Raw genomic sequence first — 25,943 nt, 5'->3', positions numbered from 1 at the left:
TGATCCCTGAAAGACTGTCTGGATAGTTCACCCAAAAATGCCGATGGAAAGTGGGGGTTAAGTTTCGTGGTCCACAAAACATTTCTGGAGCTTGAAAGCAAAACAGCGCTATAGCATTAGGAATATAGGAATTTATTAGGAAACAACTGAAAGAACACAAAATGGATCCATACAGCTTGTCCAGCATAATCCACGTCTCATGAAGCCCAGAGAGCCTAAATCGATTGAAAAGATGTTATTTAGACGCTTCGACCTACAGTCGAGCTTGTGATGAATACCATCTTTTCAAATCAATTTGGGATCTTTGAGTTTGTGGAGACATTATTTGACAGACAAGCCATTTGGAGCCATTTTTGGGGGTATTTTGGGGTATTTCTTTATGTTTCAGCTCTTACCTTGTAAGTTGGTTTCACTCCACTGCTGGAAGGATCAACTCTGACAGATGATTTCTGACTCTTCCGTGCAGATCGGGTCCTACTTTGGCAGCGTGCTGCAGACCGTTGACGTGGATGGCGACTCCTACACGGATATCCTCTTGGTCGGATCGCCGATGTACATGGGCACAGAAAGAAATGAGCAGGGACAAGTCTACGTGTACAAACTCAACCAGGTATGACTGAAAATGTTATCTTTTGAGTCTTTGCTTCGTGCAGAAATTCACACCGAGATTGCGATGGTGCAGCCGCTGATTGCAGACTCTCCTTGTTCCTCACTAGGATGGCCAGTTTGAGCACGAGTTCACTTTAAAGCCTGTCAATCAGTCCTGTTGTACTGCCCACTCAGACAGCTGCACCAATAAAAATGAACCATGCGGTGCCCGGTTTGGTACGGCCATCGCAGCCATAACAGATCTCAACCTTGACGGGTACAACGATGTAGCGATCGGTGCTCCTTTTGAGAACGACCACCGAGGGGCCGTCTACATCTACCATGGAGATAAGAACTCGCTGAAGGAGAAATATGTACAGGTGAGAGTGTGTTCAGTGTCACCCACTTAACTGTTGACAGCAAAAGATCTGTAATTATTCATTTATTTCCTGTGTTAATTTGATCACTTTGTCTCAATGGATCACGCTATCTTTGCATTTGACACCTCCATTAGGGATTTTCAGGGAAACTAATAATCATGCAAAACAAAACATGTGGGTTTTACTGATGCTTCTTTGCCCCAAATAGCTTGATTTGCCGTTATCGGAGACTCTGGTGCTCTAACTTCTTTTTGCCCCTCTCGTCATCATTTAAGTACATAAACCCCAGACAATGGTGGTCAGCATGTGGAAGGCTGCTACAGTCAGGTTAATAAACAGGAGTGATGAAGATAAGTTCCAAAAATTCTCACTCCCAATGTGAAACGGCTCCAGATCCATGCAACGTTAGCGGGACCCACTGAGCCACACTAACCACAATTAAGGAATATATGCAAAGTTGAAATAACCCAGAATTTTCCTGTAATGTCTCCCAATTGGTCTCTTTAGCGTATCCCTGCAGGTGGGGACGGCGAAAAGGTGAAATTCTTCGGTCAGTCCATACATGGAGTCATGGATCTGAATGGAGATGGAATCACCGATGTGACCATAGGCGGTCTGGGAGGGGCTTCGCTATTCTGGTGAGACAAGGCCCATCCCCACATATAAACATTCACTCCTTAAACTACACATTCCACACAGCAGTGCACGTACCCCGCACACATCATCTTACATGTCCGTTTTACGTTGTCTTACTCGGGGTTTAGACAGCTGTGCATGTCCCGCTGGGTTTGTAGGCTTGAGAGTAGCAACTTCCTAATGATCTCTCTGTTAAAACCTCTGGCTACACACTGTTGGACAAACGCCGACAGAATTCAACCCGCAATGATCAGCCCACGCCATGATTTAACTTCCCAGGCAGACCTTCTCCCACAGCTTCTCCTGGCAGAGGCTCAGCTGAGGCTGTGTGAAAACTCCATCTCCCAAGTGGCTTAGAGTTTAAATAGGATCTGGCAGCAGGCAGCTGGGTTTCCTGGACTGTTGGCTGTAGTTTAGAAATCAGTTCAATAGTACGAGCTGAGATTTCTGCTCGACATGCGTCCGTGTGTTGTTCCTTGTGCACACTTCAGCGTCTCACACTGTTTTTCAGAAGTTGGCACGATTGTTTTATGTCCTCAGGTCCAGAGATGTCGCCGAGCTCCGTGCCAACATGACGTTCAACCCTGTTAAAATCAACATGCAGCAGGCTCAGTGTGAACACAACGGACGCAAATCAGTGTGTGTGAAAACTGAGGTGTGTTTCGCCTACAGCATCAAATCTGACCAGCCGACCTCAAAAAACGCAACAGGTGAGCCGTCAGCATCCCATGGTGATCGATTCATTCATTTACTCAAAGGGCTTTTATTACATTGTCTTATCTATTGTGTCCTGCAGAGATTCGCTATGATCTGACTCTGGACGCTCTGCGTGCAAAAGCCAGGGCCTCATTTATTAACACGGATGATAAAAGCGATCGCAGGATTACCAGGACCTTCACCATCAAAGACGGAGAGAGAAAATGCGTGGATGAAACCTTCATGATGGTGGCAAGTACTCTGATCTTTATGATGCACACATGGGGTTAGTTAATGCGTCTTACCTGTAAAGAAAACTTAATATTTAGCTCCAAATCCACGAGACACTACATTCAGATCAACCGGGTCCCTTCATTTTCTGTGACGTCCGTTCGTGAAGTTATATTCTAGGTGTAAAATGGTGTTTTGAGCCAGAAAGGAGACAGGAGGACAAAGCTGTGAGCGGTCTTATGTGTAGCAGGAAGACCTCGGGTTTCTAACATGAAACAGACCCGTCCTGATCAAAGCATGCCGAGTGCAGCCCCGTGCTGCTCCCAGTGATAAATCATCCGCAGCCACTCGGGAGAGTTGCAGAACGAACAAGAGAAAGGAAAGACAGAATGAGAGAGAGCGAATTAGGCGTTTTGAGAATGTGCCAAAGTGACTTTTCTCGTCGAGGAAGTTTTCTACAAGTGGCCCGACAAGCGTGTCACAGGCTGTTCATCGCAGCGTGAAAGCTCAGCATGTTAACTGCGCTACCTATTGTGAAACTGATCTGTCTCGGGCAGTGTGACATTTAAAGCCATGTGGAAGTTTCTCAATCCAGTCGTTCGCGGCAGCAGAGGATTTCTCTGATTAGCTGCCCCCGAGGCGAGAGACGGAGGAACTAATCAGTAGAAACAGCTGTTGTTGCTGTGTGTGCAGATCATGAATACCTGCTCTGTTCTAGCGTGCCAGTTTATGCAGAACTTTCCCTCACAGTCCAGAGCAGAGGTCCTCAAGGGTCAGGGAGTTTGTACCAGGCCCAAGAAGCACCGCAGCTTACCTTACCTGAGCCCAAGATGGAACAGACCCAAACCTGAATCCTAGATTTTAAAGGGATAGTTTGGGTCAGTGGTTCTATGAAGTACTCTTCCACGCTTTGCCAGCGGTAGATTGTGGTCCGCATGGCCCGAAGGCAGTGGGAGGACAGGTGTAGGAAGCTGCAAAACATATTTTAGACACCTCAATATCAGTTTAAGTGTGCACTGCATTTAGAATGTTGTCATTGCTTTACCTTACCGTCAGACAGCCCTTTCCGACAGGGGACAGAAGCTGTTATATTGCTCTATTTAAAGCCACCAGACTCCCTCTGCAAAAACACTAATTTTACCTCGAGGAGCAAGGGAGTTGCCAGTCTGCCTGTAAGTTTGTTTGTGTTGTCATGTGACCTAAGTGAATCCTAACATACCCTTTAAAACACCAAAGTCTAATGATAAAACAAACTAACTTAGCCGATCGAGGCAGCAGAGGACCAACGACTTCGGAGCTCTGCAGGGTAAAAATCGCTGTTTTTGTCAAAGAAGTCTGGTGGCTTAAAAAGTAGATAGATGGATGTCGCAGCATCAGTGTAAGGCAGTGATATTTTGAACTTCCATTGCCTGGTTAGAACAATAGTATTGATTTACCGTATTGAATATATAGATAATAAACAGAGGGGGCTCGCCAAATAGAGAAAAAAAAAATCAATAGCCAACATAGCAGCTACATGAAGGTTATATGCAGTATAATCAATCAGTGTCATGTTTAAAACAACTGACTCGAGTCAGTCATGCAGCTTGTGTTCCTCGTGTTGTTCTCCACCTCAGGTTTAATCAACATTTGGCTCAGGCTCAAGAAAAAACCTGTAATTATGCCTTACCTGGCCTCGCCCAAAAGGATCACTCAACTGCTGTCTTTATGTTTCAGTGGTTTAAATTCCCTGCTCACCCACACAGGCTTTTCGAGTTAGTCTTGTTCATTAGGGTCTTTTATTCAGCCGAGCGGGCCAGCAAGACAATACGAAAGACCTTTGCTGTGTTACGTTAAGTTAAACTCAATACAAACAAACTTTAAATGCCCTGAATCGCTCAAACTAGTATCAAAATGGGATCTTAATTCAATGTAGCTCAAACTTGATTCACGTTATTTACAAATCAGAGGCTGACATCGACAATATTTTTACTATGGTTGCTCATAATCACTGAATGATATTTCATTGCACAAAATAAGGCATTCAAGCGTGGTCCGTACATGCCCGTTCGTCCCTGAGTAGGCGTCTAATCAGCTCAATAAGTGAAAACACCTCTGAGGATGGACCCCAAGTCGATTTTAAGTCCTCGCTGCTCAGTTTTCTCACTCTCTTCATCCTCCTCTAACTTTCATTTCTCTCCCCTCTTTCGCCCCGACAGGCCCGGCCCGACTTCCGAGACCCTCTCATGGTGTCTCTGGAGTTTGGACTGGCTGAGCAGGACAAAGGCCCCGTCTTGGATGAAAGCCTTCCCAGATCCATCAATAAGACGGTAAGGCAATTTCTTATATCGCTTACAAGAGTCTCCCTCGGCGCGTTCAAGTGTTATCTGGCGAGTAACAGTGAGCAGAGGCATTAGGAGTCACAGACAGGAAGCATTTGAAACCTCGTCTTAAACATCCTCCATCTGTCTGTCTCTATAATCCGAGAGTTAAGAGTCGCTTGTTCATCGTCTGGCTCCGAAAACGCGCTGCTGTTACAGCACATTAGCATCTGCAACAGCTGACTGCCATCCTTCAGGGTTTCCTCGGGGCTGCATTAGTGTTTCAACGCTGACAGCCAGGAGAGTCTTCCCACACTCCCACATGCATACTTCTTCTAACAAGAGGGTTTCCAGATAATTGCTGCAATGAGTGATGTGTGCAGATAAAGAGAATAAAATACGTAAGGGCACGTAAAACAAAGAATGCAATCACAGCCCGAGTGTGTGTAATAAACAGCGGTAACAACACCACCTCCTCCTGACACATCCTGACTCCCCCTGTTCTCATAGCAGCGACGCACGCTGCACTTGAGCAAGGAAGCGCTGTTCAGACCTCTCCTGTTATTGTTATTGAAAGGAAAAGAAGTGACACACACACACACACACACAGAGAACGCGGGAAGTCATCAAACGGATGCTGAGGTTTTTCTTGCGACATTGTGCTGCACATGATATTCTAGTCTCTGTTCTCGGGAGAGGAGAAGATGTTGATCTTAACTGTCCGGTGGGAGAGAACTGAGAATGGGAAATACGCCCGTGATCCTCACACACTCTGGGGGAAAAGGCAAGGGAAATCAAGGTCATCAGTGTAGCACCCTTATAGCAAGCGGTACAAACAAATACACAGCAGCAGCTGCCAATTTTTGGCTCTCTCTTATCCGCTTGTTTCTGCAGAGGATCTTCTGAAAGAGTGCTTTTAACAAAGATCTTTAATAATGGGTCAAGTTGTAAGATATGATCAGATTTTTGGTTTAAAGTATTCTAAAAATGAACTAAGATTACTGACAGAACGTGAAGGCAATGTTGTCGCCGTGTCAAAGAAGTCTATGTGTTTTGTTGCAGAGATGATGCTAGCATGCTAACCAGCTAGCCGAGTCAGATAGTTGTTCAGTTTTTTCAACAAAGGAGACATTTTTACAGCTATTTTCCTGACTAAACAAACATTTTTTTCAATTTTTCAAAATGTTAGAGAACATAATCATGCCACAAACAGCGTGTCTTCTTAAGTGAATGTACAGCCCGGTGGTTTCAGTGTTCCCAAGAGACCACGCAGGTCAATAAAATACCTCCCTACTGGACCGAAAAGTCCTCTGTCAGGTTGTGTACACGCACAGGAGGAAGTTGCGTGTTGGACAATGGTTGGCCTCCAAACTAGAGCCTAGACACAGCCCATCAGGGCCCTGTAGGCCGGGTTCAGACAAAAAACTTTGAAATAATGTCTGGGTTCATAGAAATAAAACAGATGCCTTTTCACAATCATCTACACGTCTGTAATCAGAGTAAACAGGCAGGCTGCAGCTATGGTAACAACTGTGCAACAGGGTAACACAAGCTCAGTACTTAATTTGATATCCAATGCTGCAACGTTGAGTCTGGTTCTGACTCTCTTGGACTTGGCTGTCCGTGATGTCACAAGGCCGTGCTTGTTCATATTCAATTCACAGAAAAAACTTACACATACATCGTTCTGCACAGTGAAGCTCAAATATCCAAGTGAAGCAACGAGAAGAAGAGCACATTTCTGACGGATGGGGGAATTGAAGGTTTCACGTCACGCTAACTAAGAAATGTACGTCTCTATCCCGTAGATTCCCTTGGTGGACTGCGGGAGCGACGAGAAGTGCATTGCTGACCTCTCTCTCAAAGCGGAGCCCAGTGTAAAAAGGTAAGTGGCGCGAGAGTGGAAGTTTGTCTTCAAACCAGCGTGCACTGTAAGAGTTATCGAGTCGCTGCAGTCTTTCCTTCTGAGGGGGAAAAACTAGAGTCTTCTTTCTTTCTGTGCAAGGAGGGAATTCAAAGTTCAGCTGAGGTTAATATGAGGCTTCATCTGTCTGAGTTAGCCAAATAAAGTGGGACAGTGTTCTCTTGTGGGACTGCTGTTGAGGGAAATTCATACAAAGAAAGAAAAAAAAAAAAGACTGTGACTTTGGAAGAATGTTGTGACTAATATGGACTGTTGCAGCCTCTTATTATCTTCAGCTGAGCTTTGAAAGAAGAACCTCGATCCTTTTGAAACAATGCCTTCACGGCCTGTAGGAACAATTACAGCCACCTCCAAAAACATTTCTTTTAATGTACATACGAGCACGAGAGCATTAATTTAAGACAGACTTTGCTGTATAATTAAGTCGCCAACAGCACAGTAGCTCGACCTCGTTGGCAGCAAACCCTTCCGGTGCGTGACTGCCCCCGTGTGGGGGGATTCGTGCATCACAGCAACGTGTCCCGACTGCTTTTCATTCCCTCCTCCAGGATGCTGATCAAATCCAAAAATGACAAGATTGACGTGAACATCAACATCAGGAACAGCAAAGACAACGCGTACAACACGAAAGTCACCCTCAGCTTCACGCCCAACATCAACTATAAGAAAGTAGAGGTGAGATTCCTGGAACTCATCCGTCCGCATCGCTCTGCCGTCTGTGTGTGGTTTTTGAGATGTGTGTGGTGACCGTGTGTGTTGTGCGTTGTGTTATCAGCCGGAGAAGGGCTGCAGTCTGAATCACACCACAGTGGAGTGTGCCGTTGGATACCCCTTCTTAGGAAAAAATTTAGAGGTGAGTTCGGTTCCAGGCTGCATACTATTTGTATAATATATTACTTTATTTCTGTAACAAAAGATGTAATGTGGTCTGATATTCACAGGAAGATTTCAGAGTCATATTTGAGGTCAGTCCTCAGTTCATTCAGGAGGTGATTCAGATCAACGTGACGGCTACCAGGTGAGAGAATCGCTGTTTCAGCTTTTGCCTGGATATTTCTGTTCTGTATCTGTGCATTGGAATCATACAAATGTTATTATTTTATTTTTATTTACAGTGACAGTGAAGAGTTGGCGTCTACCCTCCATGACAACTCGGTGCTAATCTCCATCCCTGTGAAGTACGAAGCCGGACTCATATTCTCAGTGTGAGTAGTTGGACTCCTAACCTCTCATGACGGACTTTTTGACCTGCCATGAGAGTACAAGCGCAGGTGTTTCTAATAAGATTAATGATAGCCCCGTGCTATTCATGTAACTGGAACGCAGTCACGATAAATATGTAACTAATAATTATAACTGTGTTTTACGATTATGATACCCTTGTACAAAGAGGCGCTGGTGTATAAAATGTCTTGTTTTTGGTAGATGAATGGTTAAAGCGCATCACGCATGAAGATACTATTTACTCAGTTGAAATTAATTCTAGTAAATGTACCACTTATAATAACAGAAAAAAATATACATATACACAAAAGAAGTACCACCTGAAGTGACCAGAACACATTTGTGTCTCACACGCAAAAATAGGAAGCAGCCTGAAAGGACTGGTTGATGACATTTGAGGCACTATTAGCAACAACAACAATACCTTCATTGGATTAGATTAGATTAGATTAGATTAGATAGACTATATTTATCCCACAATGGGGACATCACTTGTTAAAACAGCTCAGGATGCAACAAGTACAGGAATAAAGAAAAGAGTCACTAAAACATTCTTGTGCATAACCTTTGAGTTCCAACTCCTTATCTAAAGTGCAACACAAAACATACACTTGCGTATTTGGATCTTGCTGACTCTGCAGGTCCCCTCAGGGATTTTCGCATCTTTCGGCTCACTGTTTTGTTTGAAACGTTCCTGCTTTCGTCCCTCTTGGCCTTCCACCTCAGCAGGCTGCTGTTTTCCGTGACAAAGTTAATAACTAGCTGGTGAACAGGGTGGAACATTTAGCACAGAAAGAGTCAGATATTTCCCTCAGGAGATGGTGGAGACCAAAACCAGAGTTAAAAAGAGTGAATATTGGACTAATGGCCAAAATATGCAACTCCAAATGAATGGATAATGTTGCTCCGCATCTGCTGGATGTGAATGTGAAAAGAATCCTTTTTATTTTGAGACATGTCAAAACCTTTTGATATATTTGAATGAACATCTATCTGATAGAGAGGGGAAAGATCTGATGATTTTTTTTAATACATCTTCTAGACAACCACAGGACGAACATGTTGAAGTAAGAGAGGGTGAAACGTATTCCAGTGAGTTCAATGACACCAAGATGATTGGAGAGGAGGTCAACATCACCTACAAGGTAACTGCTGCTGACAGAGATCACATACGGTGATATACTGATATATATGTAGAGCATGCAGATGTTTGGTGATCCAGATGTGAAGGCCACTTCTGCCCCTTCTCTCTCTCACTCTCTCTCTCTCTCTGTCTCACACCTCCTCAGGTGATGAAGTCAGGTGATATGGTGATTCCGCCCATTGACCTCACGGTGACGTATCCACGTCTGTCTCCTTGGAAGAACGACTTACTGTACCTGACACATGTCGCCACAAGCCCAGGGGTACGCACACACATATAGAAACAAACACACACACACACACACACACACACACACACCTGTTGCTGTGTAGGAGTACATAAACACAGACCCACCATCATATCTGCCTCTTCTCTCTCTGCAGGTGAACTGTGACGCATCGAGTTTGATCAACCCTCATCAAATTAACCCAAAAGTTTATCATCCCAACCCAAAGAAAGAAACACTCAGTGTCTTCCTACTGGTGAGTCCTCTCTGGGTTTCCATTTAAAGACAGATTACCAGTGAACACAGGCGCATTACTGTTCAAGTAACTCAGGCTAATTTCAAGAAATAATGGTTTAAATAGGCCTGAAGAAAGTTAGCTTGGAATCTTGATCCTCCAGAATGTTACTTTTCAGGCTAAGCTGAGGCTAAGCTTCACCTCAGGCCGAACCGGTCTTACAATCAGTCTGCAGTCTGACTGAAACACGGTGCATCTTCCTGAAGGTTCCCCTTAAAACTGTTCGTTTCGCTCCGTTCATTTGCAAACGTTTGTGTTTTTGTTTAGCTCCCAGCCTTTATTGTATTTGGGGTTGTAATAGATTTAATTGCCATTATCTTACATCATTTAATACGAAAAACCACCTGGCTGAGGTCCTATTTGATATTTCAAAATTGCTCAAGGATATGTTGCATCCCACATATTCACATTTAAAGATCTCACAGCACTTACTGCACAATGTAAGTGGACATCGCTGGCTCAGGACCCACAATTGGTTGATGTCTATGATTTTAGAGTCTCATTTAGCTGAGAGTCCTGCTTCAGGTAGATGTGTTTTCGCCATAAACTCTGCTTTTCTTCATGAAACACCTCTTCACGAGTCCTCCAGTCTTATCACCTCTGTTTGATTTGTTCTACAGAGCTGTGAAAACCTCGAATGTGCATCGTTTACCTGCTCCATCCCCGAGGCTGCAGTCAGTCAGGTCAACGTCACATTCAGAGTGTGGAAGCCGACGTTCATCAAGGTGGGTTCGCGGTGACGCACGGGGACTTTTTTCACTCGTCTAAACTGCCTTTGTTGTTTGGTTTTGAAACTGATGATAACAGATGGCAGACTAACAGAGTGAAGAAGATGAAGAACAAACATTTATAGTATTTTTTTTATTTTAACAGGGCGAGTTTACCAGTCTGCACATGTTGGTGACCGGCAACCTGATGATCAAAAACACAGACCTGTTTCAACTGAGCAGCAGTGACAGGACCAGGAGTGTAAGTCAGAGAGTGTTTGTGTTGTCATTGGATACTCGCGTGCTTGCATGTGTTCGCACATTCACTTTATGTTCTGTGCGTGCGTGCGACTCAGGTGAAGATCCAGGTTTCCAAGGAGACCTCGGGAGGGATCCCTTTTTGGATCATCATCATCAGCATCCTGATAGGACTGCTGATATTAGCACTCGTCATCTTCGCTCTCTGGAAGGTAATATTACGCAGATTTTTTTTAAAAGAATAGGTCAACATTTTGAGAAGTTAAAGATGTGTTTAAACCCGAGCGAGGCGCTGTGGTGAGGGCGTCCGCAGATGCTGCACAGGTTTTTGCGGGATGGCGCTTGATTTTCGCGCTGCAGTAATTCTTTGTAACACTAGAGGGTACAAAAAACAAAATCTTCTGTTAGGAAGCAAGAAGTTAACGAGTCTTTAGGAGACGAACATTGCGTGCTGGCGTGCAGCTCCTCAGTGCTACGGATGCACTGATCTGTTTATTAGAAAGACAGAAGGGCACTAATGAAGCGCCAGAATCAGAATATGTTAATTAAACAGTACAGTGTTTGAAAAAATTAGTGTGCAAAACTAATTAGTGCAGCCTGTCAGAGTTTTCCGCACATTATTATAGAACTTGAGTCAGCTCAGCACGCACCTAGTGACAAAAGTTTGGACGACCCAGCGCCGCGATGACTTGCTGAGCCACGCACTCGACGCAAGAGATGTGATGAAGTCATTTTTGACTCGTGCACCCTCGTAGACACGGTGTCGGACATAAACCTGGCTAAATGTCATTCTTTCCTCAAAGAAACCAAATAGATATATAAACAAATAAATAGCACAAGACACTGGATTAAACAAAGGAGATATAACATGTTAATTAAAGGGTTTTTCAGGTTTTAATGTGTAGGAGGGTTCACCTTACTGGCACTCCCTTCATATTTCATGGGCACACATGAGAGTGATATTAATGTTCAACCATCGCTCAACAATAAAGGAAATAAGAATCATATATATATTTCCCCGAATGTTGAACAATTCCTTTGCTACAGTACAGTAACAGTTTCTGTAGGCATAGTTGTAACCAAGCTTTCTGCTCCTCCAGATGGGCTTCTTCAAGAGAAAATCCAGGGACTACTCGAAGGAGGAAATGATGGACTGAGGCGTCCAGACAATCCAGCAGCAAGCAGCAGAACGGCCGACTGCTCCCAGCGCCATCAGCTCGCACGGAGCGACAGGCAGACTTTTAAACAGACAGTCGCACAGACGGAAGAAAAAACGCCATAAGACCCACAGACACCTCAGCGCTACGACACAGCGACGACCCGGAAAACACAGTTACCCTTCACTGGACCTGGGTCACATGATGTTTGCAAATACTTCCCGGCTTTTGTCCTTTTCGTGCTTTCAGCAACTCAGACTTCCTCAGCACTGACTGTAAACCTTGTGTGAAGTATTTGCAAATGCTATTTGTTCTAGATCAGCTTCTTTTTACGCAGATATAACTGAGCATTTGATCAAGCAGTTTCGAGGAGGAGCAGCAGGAGGAAGAAACCATCACTTACCGGGCATCTGTTGGCAAAGTAGCATTTATCTCTATTGCATAAGGCAGTTTTATAAAACCTTCAGAGCTTCAACAGGTGCAATTAGCTTTAGAGGTAAAAAGAAAAAGTACTCAGGTGTTTCAGTATGAAGATCTAAGCCATGTCACATACCTTTCTATGTCATTACAGCAACAATGTTCAAAGGTCTACTCGCTACAATATGTGAACTTTAGCAGTCTGTCTGGTAGCTTGGACTCTCGTTTCAAAGCTCGTGTGCTTGATTAGTTTTACGACACTGTACCTTTTAGCATTTTATAGCATTTTGCTTGTTTTGTTTTGTTGTTGTTGTTGTTGAAGTTGAACAAAATGTAACATGGCACATTTCTAAACGTTAGTGCTAACGACACTGACCTGAACACGAGATTTATTGTAAGCAAAGGTTCAGTCTGTATGCTTTTATTTTTTTAATACTCTCAGTTAACCACAAGTTGAAAACCAAAAAAAAAAACATCCTGTCCCAACTCCGATGTTAAATGTTTGTAACTAGCTTCATAATCCAAACCAAACTTTGATTGTACTGTAAATAGAAGCAAATGCTCCAAAAATGTAAAGCTTTAAATGTACATAATAGTGTTTTTCGCTGTAAGTCGTGTAAATTAAGAAATGTTTTTTTTTGTGATCAGTGGTCAGAGAAGACGATTTTGCTCAGGTGCTACAGAAATCACGCATGACGACATTTAACATTTGACACAGAAGAAAAAAAGGCATCCGGCCTGTCTCACAATTCCCAAAGCTGATGCATAAATATGTAAATATTGTTATATTTTGATGAGAAAATTGAAAGTATAATTATTCTTCATAAAGATGAGGGTTTGTATCCACTACGTCGGTTTCATTTGGTTGAGAGTGATGTTTCAAGCCTCGCAAGTGACTGTTTCGAGACTTTAACATGATTGAGATGAGATACGACTGTAGCATATTTTGATTTTTTTTCAACCTTTTAATTTGCAAAAACGGAATGTAGATGTTCCTCAGATGCGGAAATATATGTCTAACCAGTCACCAGCAGTTGCCATAGAGTAGACGGGATTCATTGGTCGGCGATTTGAAGTGGAGACGAGCTATAACAAACTATATAAAGCGTTAGCAGACTGTGGGCTCAGTGTCTCCCCGTATGCGGTACACAGTACCTTACAAAGTTATTCTTTCAGGTTTTCTGTCTTGTTTTTGTTTTCCAGAAGTTGCACAGCTACACCGTATGTTAAAAGAGATTATATTGTATATCGGGGAGACTGGGTTTGTGGTTTAGAATATTTAAAATCCTCCTCAGCTCTCACTCTCCACTGTTGACATGAAGCACATGTAATAAATTGTATGTACAGATAACTGTTGGTCATTTTTAAGATTGTATGGCTACATCAGGCTTATGCACGAGGGTGGAGTCACGAGCCTGACTTTGTTCGCTTCAGGTGGTCTGGCTGGGATTATTGTTTCTCAGATGGTAGCCTCCCGATCAAGGCACAAAGTGAGGGTTGTGAGCTCCACCCCAGCCTTCTACACTGCTGTGAAGTCTTCATTGTAATGCACTGGTTTGTCAGACTGTATTGTAATGAACTGAGTCTTATGTACAAAAATAAAGACTTTTTACAAAAGACGTATCACCATTTCCTTTATTTTTGTTCAGACAATAACGGACTTTTAGCCTTTTAGTTCTGTCAATTAAAGGTCCAGTATGTAGGATTGAGGGCACTTTACTTTATAAATTCATTTATTCACAACTAGGTTTTCGTTAGTGTATAATCATCTGAAATTCAGAAGTGTTTTGTTTTAATTACCTCAGAATGAACCGTTTATATCGACAAAGACGCTGGGTGTTTTTTCAGAGTCCACCATGTTTCTACAGTCACCCAGACAAACCGACCCAAACACTGAGACGAGGGGCGTGCAGCTGTTTGCAATCTGCAACCACATCACAATCCTACGTACAGTACCTTTAAATGAGTGTCTCTCACTCCTGATGATCATCCTTAAATAAAAAGAGTAACTGATGGAAATTTTCATTTTTGGAATAAGTTCGGTATTTCTGCCGAGAACAATTAGTGTATCTATCGATTAAACGATTAGCCTTCCGACATTGTGATGTACTGCTAATGAGCAGCACCAGTTATAAGGAACATCAAGTCGCTGCTGTAAATCCCACTACCTCCACTTAATTAAAAAAAATAAAAAAATGGAGTGGTGGATGAAGTCTTCGAAGTACTCCTGTCTGAAATAAAGCAGCAACACAGCAGTGCAGAAATAAAAGAGTAAAAGTAAATAAATATGAAAATATGAAGAAAAAATATATAATTTTGATTTTTTTTTTTTTACAGATACTGCGATATCATTTACAATTAGTGTGAATAATCCTATTGAAGTCATGATGGTGACGTACCAACAGACATGTTTTCTGATTTCCAGGTCAGGGCACCTCTGCAGCACGAGAGAACTTTCCCTTTATCAAGAAAAAATGCCATTTTGACAATAAATTTGATGAATTGTTCAGCCCAAAAATAATAATATATTAGTAGTGGATGATCATTTGACGCATTAATCTGTTTGTTACGTTAATGTTGCAGCTGGTCAAGGTAGACCTAATTTTAATTAATGCAGGGTAGCTTGTAGTTTTATCTCAGCCTGGAATAATCACGCTTGTTTGTGTTGAATTTATTTTGTATTATTGATCTGAATCTGCTCAATTAAATTCAATCAAATCAAATCAAATCAATGTAATCGAGGGTAAAACTGAAATATTTCCCTCTGAACTGTCGAGGAGTAGAAGTGCGATGTGACAGAATAAAACAAATAAAAGTATTGAGGTGAAGTACTTAGTTACTTTCACAAAAAAATGTGTGATTGAAACAATAAAAGTGAATTGTGCAGTCAACACTGGGCTGATGATGGTACTTACAGCCTACTTGGTGAAGACACTCCTGATGCAGGAGCTGATGTTCCTGCCAGGCAAAACTAAGGGCAGCGCGGCCCACTGCACGGGCTACACGGCCCGGTTGGTCTCATGTAGGAGGGCGCCGCCTAGCGTCCACCAGCAACATTTAGCGATAAGTGACACTCTGGGAGGGGAAGCAGAACAAACTGTAAGCTGCTGTCGGATCCATCTTGCTCGAAAAAGAGGCGAGGGTGAAGGCTTTTTTCCCAGTTTAGTATCTCAAAGACTGTATCGTTCCCCGTTAACCGCGCTGGGGAGCCCGAGGAAGGGCTGCGCCGTTGTTTGTAGGATGTCCCGACATGAGGGTGAGTTGATAAACAGATCCACAGCGCCTGGGTTGGTGGCTACATTACCTGAGCAGCTAGCTCCCCTTGCTAGCTTCGCTAAGTGCTTATTCGAGTCAGGGGGGAGTGTTGCGTTTTTCGCGGCTTGTTTTCAGACTTGTCCCGACATACGCGCATTTCCAATCTGCAGCTCCGGTGTACACATATCGCTAGTGTCCCTTAATTTGAGGCAAAACGTTGAAGCTTCTCTAAACCTGCTCGCAATGATACGGCAACATTGCGGAGCTTAGCAGTTAGCCGTTGCTAGGTGCTGCGTTACCTTATGTTAGCTAGGGCTAGCGAGCAGGCTACTGTATGCTAACATAAGGAATCGTTGCAGTAGCTGCGACTTAATGCTGACAAACACTGACTCCAATAACACTCCTAGTTGTACACTACCATAACAGTATGCCCAAGTTTAGCTGTTGATAATATTTTGCTTATATTTCGTATTCGGCTGCTGATTTAAGAGCCCCGTAATGCTAATGTTAGCGCCATACTGTCCCGTCTGGTCACATAACCTAATGTTGTTAGCGAATGCACTGTCATCAAGAAGAAGACAGAAAGTCTGAGGCCTCTGACCATAAACCAGTCACTAAGTTAGCTAGCTGGCGAGCTACTAGCTAGCCAGGGTTAAGTTACGGCATGTTTTTAACTGTAAACCAGATGGAGGGTGTGAATTTTGGCTCCCTTCAGTCCCCACATTATGTTAGTTGTAGCAGGCCAGACAGGAGGTCATCATGTTTGATCACCCCAGAAGTTGCTATGGTGTTCTATAATGCAAACAGGAGCACAATGCAGTCAGATAGCCCCAGCTGGACTAAGGGGAATACTGAAGTAGCTTGGTTTAAGTAGGACGACAAAGTACTTGTTAACTTGCTCCCTGGTGGGCAGGCTAGTTTTTGAGATGAAGACACTCAATCATTTTCCAGGCCCTCATAATTACTGGTGGAAGTGGGCTGTATGATCAAATGAGGAGGGCACACACACTTAATACCACCCAGGGGGGATAAATACCTCTGTGAACCCTGCTGTGGTGCAACCAACCTTTCATCAACACTGATAGCTGCCAGTTGATTTGTTTGTTCAGGACCGGGGTTGGTTAATAAATGTTACTTTTTGTGGCAATTTACTCTTCATATTTTGAAGCCTTTGGTTGCAAGGCTACAGATCGGTCTCAACAAAGGAAGTACCCTAGATACTTTAATACTAGCCAACGTTCCCCAAACAAGGCGTTTTACCCTTTTAAAGGAAATGTCAGTGAGTCAGAAGTTGGAGTATTGTGTATAATGATATAACTATGATGTCTCATAGAAAATAACCGGTTGTGTTTGCAGAGCAGTAGGCCAGTGCTGGAATAGTTCTTCATCGTAATCATGTAGTAGAGAGCGGAAAAGCAGAAAGATGCAATAATATTTGATATATGGATTTGTAATAATAGTGATCATCTATTTGGAGAGTGCATTTTGGGTTTGTTTCAACTCTACTTCCTGTGTCTCTTGAACAGTTCAGTTCATTTAGATCCAGATATGCTACCTGAGAATGTGTGGATGGTGCTATTAATGAGTAACAAAAGCTCTAATGAAAACAGCTTTCAGTTTTTTAGTGTGTTTTTGGCGTCTCTTTGAGATTTTGCTTGCTGGAATGCCAGAGTTCTTCATTGCTGGCACTTGTGGGTTGGTGCCAGTCCAAAACACATGCTCATGTAAGTGAGACTGGCCCGCAGATAGAGATTGCCTTCTCACAGTCGGCCTTCGCAGGCGCAGTTATAAGGAATTTGTAACTTTATTGTCAAGTCCACTTGTTTGACTTTACGTCTTTCTCTTTCTCTTTTGCAGGTGTGAGCTGCGATGCATGTTTAAAAGGGAACTTTAGAGGAAGGCGGTTCAAGTGTTTAATTTGCTACGACTACGACCTGTGTGCATCGTGCTACGAGAGCGGAGCTACAACGACAAGACACACCACAGAGCACCCCATGCAGTGTATATTAACCAGGGTAGACTATGGTAAGGAGCTGTCTGAAAGCGCAGACAGATACGTCTGTCTCGTCATGATTATTACATATTTCATGACTTGACTGTCACCTGCTGTGTGATTACAAATCATTCAGTGTATTTTTAGCCCTGCTTCATGTCAGTTGTTGAGTGTACTTTTATATTATTTTATATTTGTGTTATTAGTCAAAGTATTGATTGACATTTTGCTGTTTACTGTGTTCTTGCAGACCTGTATTATGGAGGAGACACGTTTTCAGTAGAGCAACCCCAGTCATTCACATGTCCTTACTGTGGCAAGATGGGCTTTACAGAGACGTCCCTACAGGAGCATGTCACCTCAGAACATGCAGAGACTTCCACAGAGGTGGTGAGTATGTTGCACACATTAAAGGATCATGATTACAGATTTTGACTCAATGATATTTCCAAATTTATCCCTACCCTTTGTTTTCAATTGCACTTTTGAGTTACATCATCAGTCATCAGTTTCCTCTGTGCTGGCCTTTTACATTAGCGGTGCTATATGAGCAAACATTAGCAACCATGCTCCTATCCTGCCAATCTGCCCTGATATTAATGGAGCAATACAAAGTGCAGTAACCTTACCGCTGGACTTAAGTTAAATTTCAGGCGTCATATGCCATTAAAGAGGGAGCATGCAGCTTTTAGCTACTTTAAAATGCTGGACTGTCATTAACAAATCAGCGGTAACGTCACATTAGCTAGCAAGCAAGTTATGATGGAGCTATACTTTTTTTTCATGCTCCTCTGTTGGCATCACTACAGTTCAGACTTTTTATAAGCGTTGTCCACTGCTTATAATCTGAGCAAGGCAACACAGAGAGTCGGGCTGCTTCTGACACTGCCTGTCTGGCTAGCAGGTAGACTGTGGGACAACTGCAGCTCTGCTAGCAGTGATGGATTAAAAAAGAGACCTTTGTAGACCCAACTAGTCATATTTGTGCACCAGTCGACCACTTATGCCAAGTGAAACCAAGTCGCAACAGTGAAAAGACTGTGTTGGATTTTGTTGCAAAGTCAATAGCAGGGAGGGCGTTGCCTCTTAAACGTGAGGGGCTTTGATGGATAAGGCTGCTGTTATTCTGTACTTTTTCTTCAACTAAAACACCAAAACCAGCAATCTGTTATTCTGTCTCACTGTATTCTGTATTCTGTATTCACAACCTCCCAAACCTGTCTGCACTTAGCCCGAAGGCCATGTGTTCATACTAAGGTGTATATCTCTAAAAACACATCATAAATATATAGTCTAACTTTTTAGAACAGCTAAGTAATTTTCTAAAACGGCTGACTGCTGTGGTTTTTCTCAAGCATTAATAAATGGTGCATTTGTTTGGGGCTGTTTACAGCGATGGATGAATACAGATGCAATGCACTGATGTGTATTTACATCAGCAGGATGTTGGATGTGGGATTGACTCAAAATAGAGTACAGTGCCCGTGTTCATCGTAACGTAGAAACATGCCACCCAGTGCAACAATGATGCTCATTCATATTTTCTTTTAGATAAGAATAGAGCACTATGGCACAGAGGATTGGATACACAGACAATTCTTGTTAGTAGGATCAGTTGATTGATGGTTTTGACCTTTTAATTGGATTCATTGACAGTTAAGGAAATGTAGAACAATGTCATTCTTGTCTTTTTAATGTCATTTTCCTCAAACCAAAAGTAAAGAAAACAGCTGTTGGAGAGGAAGTGTTTCTGTAGCTTGTTTCTGTGCTTCTAAATGGCAGCCGAGGATGTAATGCACTGGTGTCGATGTGCTGTGATGCAGGCTGTGTGAACAAAAGAACGTGATGTGTGGTAATTAGCCTCAATGGAGTCATTTGTGGTGAAATCTTCTGTATGAATAAAGGTTGATGGTCTGCTGACATATGATGGCGTTCACTGCACAGCAATGCTGCCTTTCCACCCTTTTACCAAATGCGTTTCATTTTGGGCTGTAATTTATTTGAATTTTTGCTTAATCTGACATTCATTTTCTCAATGAATTGTCTTTATGTACAAAACGATGACAAATTCCCATTATAATTTCCCACAGCCCACGGCGATGTGTTCAGATTTCATCAACAGACTAAAACGTAGAGTTATTTGTGTACTTTCATGTATGACAAAGTAAGTAGGCAGTGTTTGGTATTTTAAACCCACTACCAAAATAGTTGCTGATTCATTGTCAAGTCAATTAACTGTCCACTCACTGAAGTACTAGTTTGATTTTAATGTGTGGAGTGTTGCTGGATTTATATCTTTATAATGTCCATTTCAGTATCATCACTCTTGACCACAGTTATGCTACTACCTACACAGAGAGACCAGGGGCTGTACTTCTCTCTTCAGTCCAAATTGCTCAGCTAGCAAACATGTCCTGATTGTCCCATGTGCAGTGTATTAATTAGTACATCTGCTTATATATCGGTACATTAAGCATTACTCAAGATTTATTTAGTCTAAAAGGGGAACTCCACTGAGTCTACACCCCAAATCTGCTCCAGAAAGAGCTACATGAAGTAGATAAATGTTTTCAAGTGACGTCACTTGAGTCGCTGTTCGTTGGGCCTGAAGACAACAAGTTAAAGGGGGCTGTGGAGTTGGTAAGAAGTGTGCTTACCAGAAGATTCTAAGCTCCTTATCTCAGCTCGAGGCTAGCTTCAGAATCAGATTCTGTCAACTCAAGGCAATTTAAGCAATGCACCTGATTGTCTGACTGAACTGTTGGCCGTCCAGTTTGTGGCTTCTCATTGCACAAGTGTTGGCTTGGCTTGACCCTGTCTGACTTGGCTCATCAGACCAGCGTGGCAGGGCTTTGCATTTCCATTACAACAGGACTACCTGCTTGAAGGTGTTTTCTACTGATGAAGCGCTTGTCTTTCTGCTGTAATTACTCATCCCCCCTGCAGTGTTGGTGAACAGTGCTCTCCTAAGTTGGTGATTAACACGTTTAATTTCTGTTAAATTCTTTATGAGAAAACTCTCCTGTTGTTAAGTTATTTAAAAGCATTTACAATGGTGGAGTAAAATCAGGAAATGTTGAGTTTTCACCAGTAGAAACTTAACACAACTTCCGAAACAGGTGAAAGTGAACACGGTGAAACAATAAGACGGGGTTTCAGTAACAAGATGTCCCCGCAGCCCGGCAGGACAGACATGCTTATCATAAAGGGTCCATCCTATGTCTGGCTGAGCTTTACCCGTGTGGTAAACTGGTAATGTGTTACACAAATTGCTGCAGGATGGTTTAACTCCACGCGGCTTAAAGTGCCAGTGAAGAAGCCACAATTGTGGGTAATGTGGGCACTAGTTTTTGGCAAGGAAACTAGAATAAAAACATGATTTTTTTCTTTGTGGTATAAAAAGACCCATCTCTGGTTCTGCTGCCTTGATTTAGCTTAATTCCATGAATTCCAATGTGGTGCTGAATCTTACATTTCCATTGTGAGTGTGGCAGTTTTGTAGGAGGGCTGTTTTAACTGACTTTATTGGATTTCATGTAAATAGCCCTGAACAATAGCTGCTTTCAGACCTGCCTTTTGTTACAACGCTGCACACTAACAACACTTAGTGTCAGGTTAAAAGGTGACTCTAAAAAAGTGTCAGTGTTTCTTGGTACTTCGCTGATATTTCACTGTAAGATCTTAAACAGAAACCTCTCTCTCATTTCAGATCTGTCCAATATGTGCTGCCCTGCCAGGAGGGGACCCCAACCACGTCACAGATGACTTTACAGCTCACCTCACACTTGAACACAGAGCGCCAAGAGATTTAATATCCTTTCTGGGCCTCCATAGAATAAAAGTCTACATGAATATGTGTTTACATAGAAATGTATACAAAAAAATACTGTGACATTACTGCATTTAGCCTTAACAGTTCTTGTGCACGATGAGTCCAGCAGTGTTCGACACGTACGCAGGATGTTTCACCCTGGACGAGGACTGGGTGGTCCCAGAGCACGGCGGACAAATATGCACTTTACTAGCGGCTCCACAGGGGGACTTTCATCCTCCTCATCACAGAGCTCCACCTATACCCCGAGTAACAGAGAAGCAATGGACCCAATCGCAGGTGAGAATCAGAGTTATACTGGTGTACTCACTGGTGTACTCACTGGTGTACTAGGAGGCTCATCACTGCCTGACGGGAAGAGTTGGATCTTTGATTAGTCCCAAAACTAATTATATACCACCAGAGTCCATTTTATAGATGACTATGAACATGTTTAGCCATCTGTAGCATCACTTTTTCACAGGAACTTTTGATGAATTTAAGCCAAACTTGGTAAAAAAAAAAAAAAAATTCTTGTAAGATGACTTATAACATATGTATTACCAGCATTCTTATTTATCTTATTCATTAATCAATAATGCTAAAAACAAGCTGTTTAACATCAGAGGTATATTTTACAGAGGCTCAAAGGACAAAAGACATACAAAAGCACAAACATTAAGATGATGAACTGAAATCTAAAACTGCTATAAAGTCTTAAACAAAAAAGTGGAAACATCTCAAGCATTAAAACATTTTTTGTTAATGTTGTGCTTTTGTGTGTCTTCTGTCCTTATGGGCGACTGTATTATTAACTCTTGACACAGCCAAAGTAGGTACAGAGCTCAAGCAGAGATACTATCTTAAAGTGCCTTTTGCATGGAGAGTGTACTAAGTGTACTTGTATAACTGCAAACAGATGGACGTGTCCCACTTTACATATATTTTTCTTCTCACCCTGTAATTACTGACTCAAAACTGTTTTGAAAAGTCTGTGTGGAAATCACATGAATATTTGGCACTTTTTTCTTAATGTACACACAAACACACACACACACACACACTGTGTTTAATCTGTTTCTGCCAGGATAGAATTTAATATTGATATTCTAGAATATTTTTTAACTAAAGTTATATAATCTCTTTAAAAGTCTAATGAATTAACTATTTCTCTTGGAATCCCTGTGTTCTTCTGTCTCTGATTGTTGGCAGTGTCGTTTTTTTGAAATCATGACTTATTTAGAAACAGCCGTCAGTGAAGCCTGTTTTTGTTGTCTCTCCTGCAGAGTTGTTGTCTCAGCTGTCAGGTGTGCGGCGCGCAGCAGGGGGGCAAATCAACTCGTCAGGGCCTTCGGCCTCCCAGCTCCAGCAGCTCCAGATGCAACTGCAGTTGGAGCGACAGCAGGCTCAGGCAGCACGGCAGCAAGTGGAGACGGGACGCCACGCGACACGACGCAGCAACAACCCAGGCAACACTGGCACCACCATCCCTCCACCCAGCACAGCAACTGCCAACACTGCCACTGTGGGTGAAAGCAATCCCTCATCCTCGTCCCACAACTCCCAGTTCCTATTAGCACGGTGAGTGTGGCCAGCTGGATGGTTCGTAATGTGGTTTACGGCACTTAGTGAACACAATTAAAGATGATGTTTACTGGGAAATCAATGGTTTTTGCACACCTCTGACAGGCTTACGTGAATAGGAAATTGGGTTATTTATTGCCGATATTAAGGGGTTTTCAATTAACGTAGATGTTTGAAAAATAATCTTTAGAATTTTCTCCACATCACCTTTCTCCAAATACCTGTGCACCGAAACTTTGTTCTGTCCTCTATGAGTGTAGTTACCGTCATAAATTAGGTTGTGATATTAAAGATAATTGGGGATGCGCGATATATAACATACCGAGAAGTTATTGATGATCTTAGAGACAGGAAAATCCACACATCCTCTGACTTTTCTGTTTGTAGGTTACCCTGTTGACAATACTCTAATTTTTTATAATTCTCAACAAATCCAAAACCAATGATGCTTTAGCTCAACTTTGAAACAGTCTGGCTTCACACTCTCAGCCCCTTTGGTTCCAACAAAGCTGAAAATATGTTCTCAATTCTTTAATTAAAGACTGAATAATTTCCTTAACAGCTGTGAAATGTAGTTTCCAGTAAATGTTACTCAAGCAGCATTCACTGGGGGCTGTTTCAGTGCAAGAGCAAGGGTTTACAACAATAGGACGTTGTTTGTGGGAGTGACTTAAAATAAACCACAATGTTAACATTCATCATCATGAAGCAGCCTGTCTGCCAGTCAAACAGTGTGGTTTACTAACGTGTCTTTAATAGTCTGTGGACCACAGAGGCAGAAGCTATCAGGCTCTGGGTAAACCGACGATGCCCGACGATGCCTGTCTGTTTATTATGGGATTTGATCTTTTCTTTGGATTTGTTATCAATAAGAAAAGTTAAAAAAATCCATGTTCTTGTGCGTAAATAATTAGCTGTTCCTCTGTTCTCTTCACAAGCTTCAAATTTGTGATGCCTCCCGTTCCCACATTACTAAAACTGTTAAGTTGTATGATTAACTGTGTACATCAGATAAAGCTACCAAAATAAGTTGTTCCTCCTAGTGTTGTCATGATTATGGATTTTCTAACTTTTATACAATACCTTAAAAACAATTATAATAATAACTTTATTTAACTACCAAATTTTAAAACATTGTACCAAAACACATTACAAACAGTTACAATAGTAAAAGGAAATAGTTATAGGAAAAAATAGGAATGAAAAGAAAAAGGGAAAAGCAACTAATAGCAAAATGGATAAAAGTACTTTAGTGATAAAACAAGTAATTGAATGTATGCACCCACCCACCTGTGGGATAATAAAGTTTACCTTAACCTTAACTTAAAAGGCTTTTACATAAATAAAAAGTTTACAAAAAATATTGACATTGGATATCAATTTCAATATTGACACATTGTTTAGGGTGTAAAGTCTTAGATTTTATGCTATAAGTTCAAATCCAATTTTTTACATGAAAGCTAATGTTTCCTCTTCTCCCAGGTTGAATGAACCTAAGATGTCTGAAGCAGAGCGTCAGTTTCTAGAAGGAGAGCGCGCAGACCGCAGCCTGTTTGTCCAGGAGCTGCTTCTGTCCACGCTGATGCACGAAGAGAGCTCCTCTTCCGACGAGGAAGAGCGCCGAGACTTCGCCGACTTCGGAGCTATGGGCTGCGTGGATATCATGCCTTTAGATGTGGCGCTGGAGAACCTCCAGCTCAGAGAGCGCAGCTCCATGGGGAAGGAGCCTCCGCCGCCTCCTCTTTGATGTCCGAGCATCAAGCAGACTGTGTCCTCTCTGCTGCAACTGTCAGTGATGGGCAGCAAACAGCAGCAGTCCTCCCTGGCCTCACCCTCCTTTCTCCCTCCTCAATTTTCTGAGTTTGTTTTTTTTTTGTTTTTGTTTTTGTTTTTTTTTTGTTGGTGATTGTAATTTCAGGCCTGTCACCATTTTTGTTACATTGTAAACAAAAATAAATGAGAGCAAGTGGGATAAATGTGCGAGTGCGCAATAGCAACTGAGTGAGCGAGCGAGAGAAGAGAAATATATAAATATATATAAAATATATATGAAGTTGATAATCAATCCACATAACTTTTCTTTATCAGGTAAATGTTACAGGCAGCTGTGGCAGACCTTTGCTTCCTGTGACATGCAAACGGCTCTCCGTATAAATACTCCACATTCAAAAGTCAAGAGGGCATAGGCTCCTCTGATGAAGCTGCTGTGTGTGTTTATGACTATTAATAAATAAAAAGTGCTTGGATGGGTTACCATAACTACTGCATGCAGTTATTTGCAGCGTGCATGACTTTTAATGACCTTGTCATTAAAACCCTTTTTTTTTTAAATATCCCAAAGCTTTCAACTGTTTTTAAATGGTTCTTTCAAACATGGTTGAATAAGTACTGAAAATGAACAAAATCTGACATGCAGAATTTGAACTCTAACAATATATTGTGCTAGGTTTTCTTTGAATGATGAGAAAAAAATGATTTGGGTTCAGCAGTAGCTTCTGAGGAAACGCTGCTCTGTGTGTCTCTCAGCTCCAGAATGCCTTCTTCTCTCTGTCTGAATATGTCGATTACGACCACATGCGTCGGATGAATTCTAGGAACAGAAGAAGAGTTTTTCCTAGTCGTTAATGTGTAGTGATAAGCTGTTTAGGTACAGTAAACTTTATAATTTATAGATAAGTTCAGACGCCCAACTACAGTATGTCCATTGCTCTCTCTCACAATAGCATTCACTCTGCTTAGCGTCAGTCCGCGTGCTTTAGATGGCTTGTTTTAAATTTCTTTGCTGGGTAACCGGAGCTTGAGACTTTTCACACTGCAGTTTGTTTTTTTTGTTTTTTTTTTAAGAGAAGAAATTCTTTTTTTTTTTTTTCTGCTAAGGTTAGCACTTTCTATTTATTCATGTTTGTTTTTCTGATTCTTTTGAGCCTTGATATGAATCATGCCACCTTCATGCCTATACTTTTACCCTCTATGTAAAAAAAATACAATGAGATGTGCTATATTGAACTTGTGCGTTAACTTTCATAATGGTTCTAAGACATGGGCGGACATTTTTTTTAAAAATGTAAATTTAGAATACAATAAATATAAACTGCGCACAGCTTTTGATGAAACCAA

General features: G+C 42.0%; 2 protein-coding genes across 2 annotated transcripts in view; both read left to right on the top strand.

Annotated features, from left to right (window-relative positions):
• Nucleotides 1-13,802, top strand: part of itga1 (integrin, alpha 1) — a 50,788-nt gene extending 36,986 nt beyond the window's left edge. The window contains exons 13-30 of the mRNA XM_030435804.1: nucleotides 467-610; nucleotides 717-968; nucleotides 1,476-1,606; nucleotides 2,145-2,314; nucleotides 2,401-2,552; nucleotides 4,730-4,840; nucleotides 6,640-6,716; nucleotides 7,304-7,430; nucleotides 7,531-7,608; nucleotides 7,697-7,773; nucleotides 7,871-7,960; nucleotides 9,022-9,124; nucleotides 9,269-9,385; nucleotides 9,507-9,605; nucleotides 10,265-10,369; nucleotides 10,518-10,613; nucleotides 10,708-10,821; nucleotides 11,710-13,802. Coding sequence (XP_030291664.1) covers nucleotides 467-610; nucleotides 717-968; nucleotides 1,476-1,606; nucleotides 2,145-2,314; nucleotides 2,401-2,552; nucleotides 4,730-4,840; nucleotides 6,640-6,716; nucleotides 7,304-7,430; nucleotides 7,531-7,608; nucleotides 7,697-7,773; nucleotides 7,871-7,960; nucleotides 9,022-9,124; nucleotides 9,269-9,385; nucleotides 9,507-9,605; nucleotides 10,265-10,369; nucleotides 10,518-10,613; nucleotides 10,708-10,821; nucleotides 11,710-11,766 — 2,100 coding nt within the window. The 3' untranslated portion in view covers nucleotides 11,767-13,802. The remainder of the gene's footprint in view (nucleotides 1-466; nucleotides 611-716; nucleotides 969-1,475; nucleotides 1,607-2,144; nucleotides 2,315-2,400; nucleotides 2,553-4,729; nucleotides 4,841-6,639; nucleotides 6,717-7,303; nucleotides 7,431-7,530; nucleotides 7,609-7,696; nucleotides 7,774-7,870; nucleotides 7,961-9,021; nucleotides 9,125-9,268; nucleotides 9,386-9,506; nucleotides 9,606-10,264; nucleotides 10,370-10,517; nucleotides 10,614-10,707; nucleotides 10,822-11,709) is intronic.
• Nucleotides 13,803-15,212: 1,410 nt separating this feature from the next.
• Nucleotides 15,213-25,943, top strand: kcmf1 (potassium channel modulatory factor 1). The gene is made up of 7 exons (XM_030435805.1): nucleotides 15,213-15,439; nucleotides 17,296-17,463; nucleotides 17,682-17,821; nucleotides 21,141-21,242; nucleotides 21,359-21,542; nucleotides 22,529-22,823; nucleotides 24,309-25,943. Exons 1-7 carry the CDS (start codon nucleotides 15,424-15,426, stop codon nucleotides 24,571-24,573), a joined length of 1,170 nt encoding a protein of 389 aa, XP_030291665.1. The 5' UTR covers nucleotides 15,213-15,423; the 3' UTR covers nucleotides 24,574-25,943.

Source organism: Sparus aurata, chromosome 12, assembly GCF_900880675.1.
Source record: "Sparus aurata chromosome 12, fSpaAur1.1, whole genome shotgun sequence".
Classification (NCBI taxonomy): domain Eukaryota; kingdom Metazoa; phylum Chordata; class Actinopteri; order Spariformes; family Sparidae; genus Sparus; species Sparus aurata.
This window is presented reverse-complemented; position numbering and strand designations above follow the sequence as displayed.